Consider the following 12,376-nt stretch of genomic DNA (forward strand, 5'->3'; position numbering starts at 1 on the left):
TAGATTTAAATGACTTGGCCAGGGTCACACATCTAGAAAGTGTTAAGTGTCTGAGGTTGGATTTGAACTCAGGTCCTCTTGACTCCACTCTATCCACTCTAGAAAGTGTTAAGTGTCTGAGGTTGGATTTGAACTCAGGTCCTCTTGACTCCACTCTATCCACTCTATCCATCTAGCTGCCCCTAACTTTATCTTTTCTTTGTATTTCTATCACCTAGTATCATTCATGGCCCATAGTAGGAGCTTAATAAACATTTGTTGACTCTTGACAGCACTATCATACATACACACACACACACACAAAACACACACATTTTTGTAACCCTCCCTTGCAACATAGAATCATAGCCAAGCAAAATGAATCCACACATTGGCCACGTGTGGAAATGTCATTGTCATTCTCATTCTGCATTTCTAGTCCCTCCTTCTGGGCCAGGATCTGGGACACATATATACTCTGGAGTCCACACTAGTCACTGCATTATTCCTAGGTCTTAAGTCCTCCCATCACACCACTTTTTCCCCCCAGAAAAGGAAGTTAGGAAGGGTAACTTGGAGTAGTAATGGGAAAGGACTCCAAAGGAAGAGAGGTCAGGCCTCTGAATAGGGAGGGAGAACCAAGGATTGCGTGGCCAGCATTCCTCATTAGGACTGTGACTCAAGCTCCAGGAATGCCAAGGGGTGGGGGGGTGGGGGAGAGAAGGGACAGGGAGGTTAGATATCAGAACTGGGCTGTAAGCCTGTTGGCACCAAGACCAATGAGGACTTCACAGGCAAAAAGGGGAGACTAGTTGGACCCTGCAGTGCCCTATTTCTAATACACTCCAAAATGCCTCTCCTGACTGGGGGCTGAGATGAGAAAACTAATTGCTGTCTCCCCCAAGACTTATAAGAGAACCCCCAAGGTTCTCAAAGCACTAGAGCCCATATCCCTGCTAAAAGTATCCTTTCTTCTCCCTTCTACAGTTCTTTATTACCTTCTATTTGCCTGTAATAAGACCCCTCATTTCCTACCACCCTCCTGCCCTAGAAGGCCAGCTGCTTTCAGTTCTTCCCAGTTTTCCTTTCATTCTTTTCCAGTATTTTCTCTAAACCAATCCTGTACCCTAACCTCCAAGAAAATGTCCCTATCTACCCAATCCCTTCCCCCGCAACTCAATCTCCCCATTTATATCCCAGAAGTGACATCTTCTTTCTAGGGCTTGAGAGTGCTTGTTAACCAAAGAAAGGAAAGTCTCACACTGGGTGAACCTCTGGATAGCTCTCATCTGCTCCACTTACACTACTTACCACCTCTCATTTCCTCCTCCTATTGTGAACTGATTTGCTTTTGTACCAATCTTCTTTAATTTTTTCTAGAGGAAATGCTAGGAAAAGTCTTCTATTGTGAATTGATCTATTCTTCCTATCTTCTTTAATGCTTTCTTAAGGAAATGCTAGGGAAAATCTGTGAAGCTAGTGTCTTGAGATGATCTGGGTGTTTTTCTTCCTCCCTCCCAAAAAAGCACCTGTATGCTTTTCCCTGTCTCCAAGGCTGGCGAGGGTCCACAGAGTTGCTGGCCCAGGCAGGACTGGGGCAGCTGGGCTAGGAGGAACCCCTCCTTCCCATTGGTCTGACACCCAGCCAAAGAGAAACTGATCCTCTGGTGGGGGCAGGGAGCCAGAGAGCAGGGGCCCAGAATAGTCTGCCACAGCTTTAGTCAGCACGACACTGGCCGGATGCAGCCTGAGCAGGAACACACCCTACATTGGGTACAGAGGCCCCAGGGAGGGAATAAAGGGAGTCTGAAGGGACAGAGGGTGGGGTACAGCTGCAGTCCCTTGGGCTCAGAGCAACTAAGGCTTGGGTTACCATTCTCTCTCCCCCTTCACCTTGCCTTTTCCTCCCAGATCTTGTCTTGAAACAATCATGTGGGACATGATGGAACAACCAGGTAGGTAGGAGCTGCTTGGTCCCATGTTCAATCTCTTACCTCCTTTTCCTTTGCATGAAATCCCTCTACCCTTGTTAGCTCATCCCTACATTCCACAATGCCTTTCCTTCCCTTTCTTCTCCCCTTTACTCTTCTTCCTCTTTGTTCCATTTTTCACCCTTCCTCTTCTTTCTTCTTTTTCTTCTACCTTGTCTCTTCTTCACTCATCTCTTCTCCCTCCCACTGGCTTTCTCTTTCACTCCTATCCAAATTCTATTTTCTCATGCAGAAGTGAGTTACTCGGGGGACAGCCCTTCAAGGCCACTGCCTTGCATGACTACCAGCCCAGATAAGAGCTGTGAAAAACGGGAAATCAAAGCCTCCAGGTGGACAAGGCAAGAAGCTGTAGAAGAGGGAGACCCCCCTATCCTGGAAGAAGGAGATAGCCCAGAGGGTGAGGAATGGGCCCATTGTGGAAGAAAAGGGGGAGACAATTGGAGCTTAGAATGCCTCTGGTTTCCTATGCCAGGACTAGGACCTGGCCATGATCTCGATCTGGGAGAAAAGCTGGCCTAATTGGACCAGAAGTCAGAAAACCCAAGTTTTAACCTCAGTTCCTCTGCAAGCTTGCTGTATGAACTTGGGCAAACCTCTTCATATCTCCAAACCTCAATTTACTCAAAAACTTAGCAACTTAGTTTTCTCATCTGTAAAATAGGAATAATACCCAGTGCTCTGTGGAATTGCTGAGGGAGAAAAATAAGAAAGCTATTGGTAAAATAGAAAGCACTGGATAAATGTAAACTGTTATCATCATCTTCCCAGCAGGTGTTCTGGCAAGGCCTGAGTCTAGGTCTACCTCCTCAGAAGACATATCCCAAAGCCAAGTTGCTACATTCCCAGGATGCGATTCCTTTAGCTGGGGGCTAGAAGCCATAGACTTGGACTCCACAGCCACATGTCCAGAGTTCACATCTATACCAACAAGGGCTACATCCCTGGAGCCAGACACTTTATCAGTGAGGCAGGAAAGCGAGATTCCGGAGAGAGAGACCCGAAGTCCATCACCACTGGTTCTCCTGCCCAAACTGGGCTGGGATGGAGAGCTACTCCACCCAGGAGCCCAAATCTACATGCACTTCATGCAGGAGCATAGCTGCTATGATGCCATGGCTACCAGCTCAAAGCTAGTCATCTTTGATACCATGCTAGAGGTGAGGTCCTCCCTGTGCTACAAATCTAAAGTCAAAAGGCCTTCCTGGATCTCCTTAGGACTCTGAAACTCTAAACCTATAATCAAACAAAAGCAAACCTAGGTGTCCAAACCCCCTGAGTACTTCAGACACTCCTTCCACCTTGGCCCCATAGGTTTCCTTCATAGCTTCCCCAAATTTTTTTGGTTCTTCCCTACTGGCTCCCTTCCTTTCCCTTTCTACTAAGACATTCTAAACTCTCTCTTTACCCTATGCCCCAATACATACCTGCCTCAACTTCCCCAGCAGCCATCAACATATGGAGGAACTGAGGTTGAGATGAATATTAGCTATATGAGTAGTTGGAAAGGTGCATCAAGGATCTTGCAAAAAAGTGCTTAAATTCAACAACCATCTAAGAAGCACCTACTATATGCAAAGCATACAAAATGAGATAAAGAAACAGACCCTGCTCTCACAGAGCTTATGATCTAATGGGGACCAGGACAAGTGAGTATCCAAATAGCTATAGTAAATAATGACAATGATGCAAAGGAATTTGAGTAGGGATCCTCTAGGAGCTGAAGTCAGGGAAGGCTTCAAGGAGGAGGTCTAATAAGAACAGTGAATTATTAATAGACGGAAATCATTCCCAAGCATGGAGAAGAGAGTAAGGAAAGGGACGGAGACAGGAGAGAGCAGGTCAAGAATGGAGAAAAGAGTCATTCAGTTTGCCCAGAACAAAGATTCTACAAAAAGAGAATAGGGTGATAGGGCAGTTAGGTTAGGACCACATGGTAGAAGGCCTTGAAAATCAAGCAGGAGCGGTAATTTTAATGTAGAATTCAATATGGTGGGATTGAAACAAAAGATGGTATCATTTCCTTCTTATTCTACCCAGATCAAGAAGGCTTTCTTTGCTCTTGTGGCCAATGGGGTACGGGCAGCCCCTTTGTGGGACAACCAGAAGCAGAGCTTTGTGGGTGAGTGAAAGACTGTAAATGGGAAGGGAAAGGTCTTAGTGAAGATGTGTAGGGGAACATTTAGAGCATTCAGGGTCTCTTTGATGGCACTCTTGCCATTTAACTACGTGGACTGTGTTGACAAGAAGTCATTTTGCTTTGGGTCTCAGTTTCCTCATCTGCAAAATGAAGGGGCTGGGATGTGTGATCTCCAAGGTCACTTCCTACTCTAAATCCTATATCCTCTGATGGTTTGCACAGAATAGAAAACCATGGTTAGATAACAGCTTAGCAATTTATCTCTCCAATCCTGGGCTGCAATGAGGACAAACTCCCACCATTCTCTTCTCCTGCCAGGCAGAGAGGAAAAGGAGAAGAAAAAGAAAAAAAAAGAAGAGAAGGAAAGGAGAAAAAAGAGAAAGAGGAGAGAAAAGAAAAAGAGAGAACTCAGCATAGGAAGTGGTGTAAGAAAGATAAGCACTGGCCAGCTGTGCCCATATTAGGGATTATTTACCGAGTCTCAGTTTTGCCACCTTGGGGGCAACAATCATTTATTTATTCTTTCACCAAACATGCATTGAGAACTGGACTAGGCACTGGATTAGGAGAAAGGGAAGCAGCAAAGATAACTAAGATGAAGCCCCTGCTTTTCAGTGGCACTGGACTGGAGCTGGTGGGACCCCAGGCTGACCAGATCCATATCTCTCCCCCACTTTCTCAGGTATGCTGACTATCACAGACTTCATCTTAGTACTCCATCGGTACTACAGATCACCTTTGGTGAGTCCTGCACAAATGGGTCAATTGGGTTGAAGAAGGTGGGAAGGGAAAGCCAGGGGGGCTGAGGAGCCTCAATGTGAACCCTGCCAAGCCTAATCAGAAGAGGCTATCCATCTGTCTCTAGGTTCAGATTTATGAAATTGAGGAACATACAATCCAAACCTGGAGGGGTGAGTAGAGAGCTGGGGGCCCTAAGGAAAGGGACCAAGGGAGTTCTGCTTAGGAATGAAGTACAGGAAGGAGAATAGGGATGACATGGGAAATAGGGGAGGAAAGGGATCTGTGGGAGTCCCCAGAGAGGAGGATACAACTCTCTGGACTTGATTCTCCCTCTCCTGCAGAGATTTACCTTCAAGGCTCTTTCAAGCCATTGGTTTCCATCTCTCCCAATGACAGGTAGGTCTCCCTCCTCAATCTTGTCTTCAAATATCTTCTTGGGTCTCATTCCCCCTTTTAAACCCATTTGATTGTGGGTTCATCTCCTTGATCTTAGAAGCAAAGAATACCAATGGCCTTGATCTCCATGGGTGTGTGTATGGGGGTGGGGGTGCATCTGGAGCAAAAGACCTTTCCTCAAAATCTCCCTTTGCTTGTTGCTTGCTGTCAAAACCTTTTTAAAAATGAATGTTGAAAGTTTTCCTTATATATAATTGGGAAAAAATACTATTAAATAATTTTTAAAAATTTTTCAAATTAAAAAAAAACCCAACCCTCGCCTATTTGCCTTACTTGGTAGAGGCAAGGGAAGAGATATGTTCAGAAATGAAGGTATCAGTAATTTTAAAAATTATTACTGCTAATATTTTTCAAGTTTTGCCCAAAGATCCATTTCTAAATTAAACCATCCTTTCCTCCCACTTTCCAATCCTTCCACCTCATTGACCATACCTCCTCAGCCTGTTTGAGGCTGTTTATTCCCTGATCAAGAACCGGATTCACCGCCTGCCAGTTCTAGATCCTGCGTCTGGCAACGTGCTTCACATCCTCACCCACAAGAGGCTGCTCAAGTTCTTGCATATCTTTGTAAGACTCTACCCAGACCTGGGAACGGCCAGTCTCTGGAATGGGGGCAGGGAGATTCTAACTCCACCAATGCATTATGGGACACATGACCTAATTTGGGCTCCTAAGACCCTCAGCTGCCCCTAGCTCCAGTTACATAGATTTGCATTAGCCCAAGATTTCCAAGAGATTGGGAGGGAAACTCAGAATCCAGAGAGTTTGGGGCTTACCGTGGCATTTGGACTAGTTTGGTCTCTTTCCTGATCTTTGCCTTTTTCCCCTCCCTATCCCCTAATTTGCTCTTATACTCAGGGTGCATTGCTTCCCAAGCCACAGTTTCTTTCCCGATCTATCCAAGACTTGGGCATTGGCACATTCCGGGACTTGGCCGTGGTGCTGGACACAGCCCCCATCCTGTCTGCACTGGACATTTTTGTAGATCGCCGAGTGTCTGCGCTACCTGTGGTCAATGAGTCCGGTATCTTTGCCAAGAGGAGAGGGTGGTAGTCAGTAGGGGGCTATGAAAAGAGAATTGTGAGGAGGGCAGATAGATCTTTAGTTTAGACTTTCACAATGTGGTTAGAGGGTTATTGTAAAATCAACTTAGAAATAGGGTTCTTCACTTTTGTGGATGTGTCATAGATTCCTCTAGCAGTCCAATTAAATTCACTTCTCAGAATAACATTTTTAAACATACAAAATTTTAAAAAATCAGAATATAATGAAATATAGTCAAAATATATGGGTTGATTTTTTTTTTTTTTTTAAGTTCATGGACCCCAGGTTAAGAACTCCTTCCTGGTCCAGATATCATAATACAGTGAGTCAAGAGCATTCAAGTTCATGTGTAAACTCTTTGTGGCTCAGGTTCTCCCATTGGTAAAATCAGGGAAATAATTATTTACCTATATGAGGTGTTTTTGAGGATTCAAAGAAGTTTGGGGAGGCAATATATTGACTAGAAAAGACTCTGCTGCTAACTGCCTGTATGACCTTGGGCTCTGAGCCTCTGAGACTTAATCTTTAAACCAAAGATCCAGTATGAATCTCTAATCTTTTTTGCAGCTTCAAATTTCTGTGAGTCTAGGGAAATGCCTTCCTAAGTTAAAAACTCTTGCCAAAGAAATAATTGTTCAGTTGTGTCTGACTCTTCATGATCTCATTTTGGGTTTTCTTGACAAGAAATACTGGAATAGTTTGCCATTTCCTTCTCCACTCCATTTTACAAATGAAAAAAATGGAGATAAACAGAACTAAGTGATTTACCAGGGATCCTACAGCTAGTAAGTGTCAGAGACCAAATCTGAATTCAGGAATATGTCTTCCAGGCCAAGTGCTCTATGCACATGGAGCCACTTAACTGGCCAAAGAAATAGTTGGTGCTAAGCTTTTATTCCAGATATTCTTTAGAGCTCTTCTGACTCCTTTCATCCTTCCTTCCTCCAATCCAGGACAGGTTGTGGGCCTCTATTCCCGATTTGATGTCATAGTGAGTATTCTGCTAAAAGGAGCTAGGAATAGTTTGAAGAGGCTGAGGGTGGAAAAGAGGTTTTGTTGTAAATTGGGAAGAGGGAGGTCCGAGGATGGAGTTAGCCAGGTGGAAATCTGTAGAAGCTGGACTTTCTGTGCAGCCAAAGGAAATCCAAAGGGCTGAGAATGTTGATAATCATACCCTCCCCCCCTTCCTGCTTTCTATCTCTTCTCTAGCACCTGGCTGCCCAGAAGACCTATAACCATCTGGACATGAGTGTTGGTGAAGCACTGAGGCAGCGGTCCCTTTGCCTGGAGGGGATCATTTCCTGCCAGCCTCACGAAAGCCTGGGTGATGTCATTGACCGAATCGCCCGAGAGCAGGTGATCACTCCACTCCACAATGTCCTCATCCCCATTCACACAGAGCTTCTTCACCTTTAGGAAGACCCTGAATCCTTGAAGTGCCCTCAGGATAAGTCCTGGCCACTTTCAACATCCCATCACTATGTCCATAGTACCCACAACTATCCCAGTACAAGGTGTCTCATTCTATGGCTATCCCTTAATACTTTTTCCTACCCATCTTGCCTTTGCCATTTGCTAACTGAAATCCCCAGAGAGTCTGAATCTCCCTTCAGAGATACAATTATGTGGTCACATAATTATTTGGCCGTGATTGGGCCACAGCCATTTCCCTAATCCCAGCTCCTTGTACCCACAGGTTCACCGGCTGGTGATGGTGGATGAATCACAGCACTTGTTAGGTGTCATTTCCCTGTCTGACATCCTCCAAGCCCTGGTGCTCAGCCCTGCTGGCATTGATGCACTTGGTGCCTGAGAATCCCAGTGTCTTTGTGTCCTATGCAGCACTCCAAATCCCAACCCCTCCCCCAAAAAACCAGATGGAAGAAGGAGGGGAGCTCACTCCTTTCACTCACTCATTCTCAGCTAAATCCTCTCCTGCTCAGGTATGTTCTGCTATTCTCACCGCTCTCTTGCCCTCTCGTTTACTAATTCCAATACTGGCGCTCTCAGGTTTGCCCCATTCCCAGACCTCTTTGCTGGAAATCAGCGGAGAGAGGAAGGACCCTATTATCGAACAAATAGGTCCAAGAAAACCATGAAACTTGCCATTCATTGCTCCAACAAAGCTGCCCTGGGCTGGAAAGAGTACTTTATGTAGGGATTTGGAGTTACTCCTCTCCCTCCTCTCACCCCCAAGTCCCAGATGATCACATTGAAATTGGTCTATGCTGCCATCATGGAGGTATCAGGAATAGGGGTAGCTGAGGAAGAGTTAATATAAGAGCAATTCAATTTAAAAAGCATTCATTAAGCATCCATCTGCTAAGCCTTGAGGGTACAAAAAGAGGCAAAAGACAGACCTTGGCTTTAAGGAGTTTACTATCTAATGGAGGAGAAAACATGCAAACAAATAATTATAAAGCAATTGATGTACAAGATAGGAAATAATTAAAGAAAGCTAGAGGGTACTTGAAGCAGAGAAGGAAAACCTCAAATTCTAGTTTGAGGATCCCCGGGAAGGTTTCCTTGTCCATATGGTCCAAAACAGGTCTGATATCTGTTCCCTGAAATCCCTTTACCCACAGAACAAATCCTTCCTTTTAGACAATTAGAGATGAGGCTTAAAATGCAAATCCTCTTGGGAAAAGGAACACATGACTTAAATTCATTCTTGAGTGAAGCTGAACTACAAATCAGACCCTTTCCTGCCTGATAGCAGGTTATAGGATCATAGATTTAGAGCTAAATGGGACATTACAGATTAACTCCTCCAATAGCTTCCTTCGTTTTATAAGGGAGACAACTGAGACCCAAGGAAGTATTGCCCAAAGTCGTAAAGGGAATAGCAGAGCTGGGTCTTCTTACTCTAGAGGCAAGGGGTCAGGCTGGGGAAAGGTACACTAAGAACCTGATTTGGGTTATAGAACCTGAGAGTGAGGGCAGTGGTAGCTGGAAGGAGAGACTTTGTCTACTTCACAGTTTTGCCTTTTTTTCCTCCTTCACAGGCTCTGCATCTTCATCCCCAGTTCCACTTCCCTAATACAAAGTTCTATTCCCATAAACCTTTGAGAAAGGCCGATGTTTCATGGATGGCAGAGGTCAGGATGAGAGAGCTCCCTGACTTTCAGGCACTAGGACCATTGGAGGATATTCTTAGTCCCCTGCATGCCCCACATTCTTAATCCCCTTCTTTCCATCTGCAACAGCCCCCAATATGGGGCTGATTATGGGGTTTGAGAACCTATACTCTATAGTCTTGGGACACGAGACAGGGACCCAACTCCTTTGGTTTCTGGGCTGGTTTTTAGTCTTTCACTGTCATTCCCCAGTGTTTTCTCATGATTTTTCCCATCCTCCCCTTAATTCTTCCCTTCCACTTTGGCATTGCAGGAGTTGGGTATCAATATGGAGTCATAGTTGTGGAGTCCCAGACCCCTCTTTGGCTGTTCACCTAACCTGACTAGACCCAGAGAAAGATCTAGAATGCTGACAATTGGGTCTATGTCTTGCCTCAATCATTAACTTGTGGTAGGACTCTGGGCCAGTCTCTGTTCCAATCTGGTTCTGCTATTATTTCTCAGGAACAAGAGAAGGGGCTGAACTATTCCCATGCCTTGGCACTCTTAGGCTAAAAGACTTGGGAAAAGAGTTAGGGCTGTGTAAGTTCTGAAGATGCTCCAAAGTCTAATAAAGCCCCATCTTTTTTGTGTTGGGATCGACTTTGATGTAGGAGTCTGTCATGAGAACTGAATTATTAGACATTGTTATTTTTGGACTGTATCCCTTCTCTGAGCAGCAGGATAAATGAATAAAAGGATCCTTTTTAAGGCATTGGTTTAAATGGACATTTGGCAGGAAGATAGGATGATTCTTATGTGTGCCTATCCTGTTCCTTCCCTGAACATCCCTGGAGACCTAGAAATTCAGCTTTATGGACTTTTCTGTGGGAGTCCCCATTTACTCCTCTTGCCAAAGGCCTCCTATTCTTTTCCATCCTTGTTTCCTGGAACTGTGCTGAATACTCTCTCTCTCCTCCAGCTCTCTTCCTTCTCTAGGTTCTATCACAAACTATAAACTTAAGAGGAGAGGATGGATTAACCCATGTGGAAAGGTGACTTCCTCCACAAAGTTAAAAATAAAAAAATTTTAAAAGCTATTTGAGCTACATGTTTGGTACCTTTGATGCATATACACAGAGAGAGAGAGAGCAAGTCTCTGGCCAGGTTTCAGCAAAGACTTCTTTTTGCCTCATATTAGTAGATTTAGAGCTAGGGGTGACTTTGGACTTAAAAATCATAGATTTAGAGACAGAGAGACAGACACTTAGGAGACAGAACTTTTAAAGACATTTTATTCAATCATCTCATTACTGTTGAAGGAACAAAAACTCATAGAAATTGCTATAAATGAGTTGTTTAGGATCACACATGTATTAAGTAGCAGAGGTAAGGCTTTGAATCTCACTTTTCTTACACCATGGTACTTCCTAAGCCTCCAGGGAAGGAATAACAACGTCTATAGCTCCAAAGGTTTACGAAGTTCCTTTATTATAAAAAAAACCTTTAGACCAGGTACTACAAATATTATCATCCTTATTTTAAGAGATGAATAAACTCCCAGTCTTTTTGGCTTTTCTACTTATAACTCCCAATATTCAGAATTTCTGCTATAGTGTCTGGTCATCTCTTCCTGTTCTCAGAAGAGGGAGCAGGTCAGCATTATGTTTTCTCATTGGAGACTGAAAATCTATTCTTTTCATATCTCAAGTTTTTCCTCATAATTCTCATAATTGGGACAAAAGTATTAAAGTTTTCTCTCTTTATGTGAAATTTATGTGCATGTGTGCATGTGTGTGTGTGTATGTGTGTATGTGTGTGTGTTTATGTTTGCAGTAGAGGGAGAAGAGAGTTCTGAACAGAAAGAAAAAAAAGGGAAAACAGTACTTCAGAAAAGGGGGGAAGGAATCTAGAGCTGAGGCTCAGGAGACTTGGATTCTTATTTAAAAGTCTGCTGTTAACTTGTTTTAAACCTTAAATTACTTGACCATTCTATCCCTTTGATGATTTAGAATTTAACAACTAGAAGAGGCCTTTAAAAATCATCTAGGCAAACCTCATTTTATGAATGAAGAAAATATAACCCAGAATACTGAAAAGACTTATTCAACATCTCGCAGCAAGTCAATCACAGTTCCAGAACTAAGCAATCTCTCCCATCATCATACCATATTTCATTCTCTTTATTACTTTCTTTCATTTTAAATTAATCTACAAAATGGGGGGCACCTGTCCTATCTCCCTTAAAACATTATTACTATGAGGATTAACCTGCAAGTGATCCTCATTTAGATTTCCACAAAGTTAATGTTTTGAAGGGCAAAGAAATAATTTATACCTTTCATCTATAAGTAATAGTAGTAGGTAGCATTGAGGCACCACTTCATACCTCTCAGATTGGCTAAGATGACAGGAAAAGATAATGACAAATGTTGGAAGAGATGTGGGAAAATTGAGACACTAATACATTGTTGATGGAGTTGTAAACCGATCCAACCATTCTGGAGAGCAATTTGGAACCATGCCCAAAGAGCTATAAAACTGTGCATATCCTTCGATCCAGCAATGCTGGGTCTGTATCCCAAAGAGATCTTTAAAAAAGGGAAGAGGATCCACATGTACAAAAATGTTTGTAGCAATCCTTTTTTACAGTGGCAAGGAACTGGAAATTGGGTGAATGTCCATCAGTTGGCTGAATAAATTATGGTATATGAATATTATGGAATATTATTGTTTTATAAGAAACCATCAGGAGGATTATTTCAGAAAGACTTGGAGAGGCTTACATGAAATGATGCTAAGTAAAATGAATAGAACCAAGAGAAATTGTACACAGCAACAAGAAGATTATGTGATGAACAACTGCGATGGACATGATTCTTTTCAACAATGAGATGATTCAGGCCAGTTCCAATAGACTTCTGATGGAAAGAGCCATCTGCATCCAGAAAAAAGACTGTTGGCTCTGAATA

The 12,376-nt window shown here is 43.4% G+C and overlaps 1 protein-coding gene across 1 annotated transcript; it reads left to right on the top strand.

Annotated features, from left to right (window-relative positions):
- The first annotated feature begins 1,705 nt into the window (after nt 1–1,705).
- On the top strand, nt 1,706–10,504 carry PRKAG3 (protein kinase AMP-activated non-catalytic subunit gamma 3). The gene is made up of 13 exons (XM_074307601.1): nt 1,706–1,934; nt 2,203–2,367; nt 2,742–3,127; nt 4,008–4,089; nt 4,790–4,848; nt 4,973–5,018; nt 5,190–5,244; nt 5,745–5,871; nt 6,163–6,328; nt 7,302–7,339; nt 7,558–7,704; nt 8,045–8,291; nt 9,354–10,504. The coding sequence occupies exons 1-12, from the start codon at nt 1,910–1,912 to the stop codon at nt 8,159–8,161; spliced, it is 1,413 nt and encodes a 470-aa protein (XP_074163702.1). The 5' UTR covers nt 1,706–1,909; the 3' UTR covers nt 8,162–8,291; nt 9,354–10,504.
- Nucleotides 10,505–12,376: the final 1,872 nt, after the last annotated feature.

Source organism: Sminthopsis crassicaudata, chromosome 3 (assembly GCF_048593235.1).
Source record: "Sminthopsis crassicaudata isolate SCR6 chromosome 3, ASM4859323v1, whole genome shotgun sequence".
NCBI classification, from domain to species: Eukaryota; Metazoa; Chordata; class Mammalia; order Dasyuromorphia; family Dasyuridae; genus Sminthopsis; species Sminthopsis crassicaudata.

Coding starts and splice junctions, on each gene's coding strand:
- PRKAG3 (XM_074307601.1), top strand. CDS start 1,910: ATGTGGGACATGATGGAACAACCAG. Junction 2,368..2,741: donor AGAAGGAGATAGCCCAGAGG/GTGAGGAATGGG, acceptor TCTTCCCAGCAG/GTGTTCTGGCAAGGCCTGAG. Junction 5,872..6,162: donor TCAAGTTCTTGCATATCTTT/GTAAGACTCTAC, acceptor TCTTATACTCAG/GGTGCATTGCTTCCCAAGCC.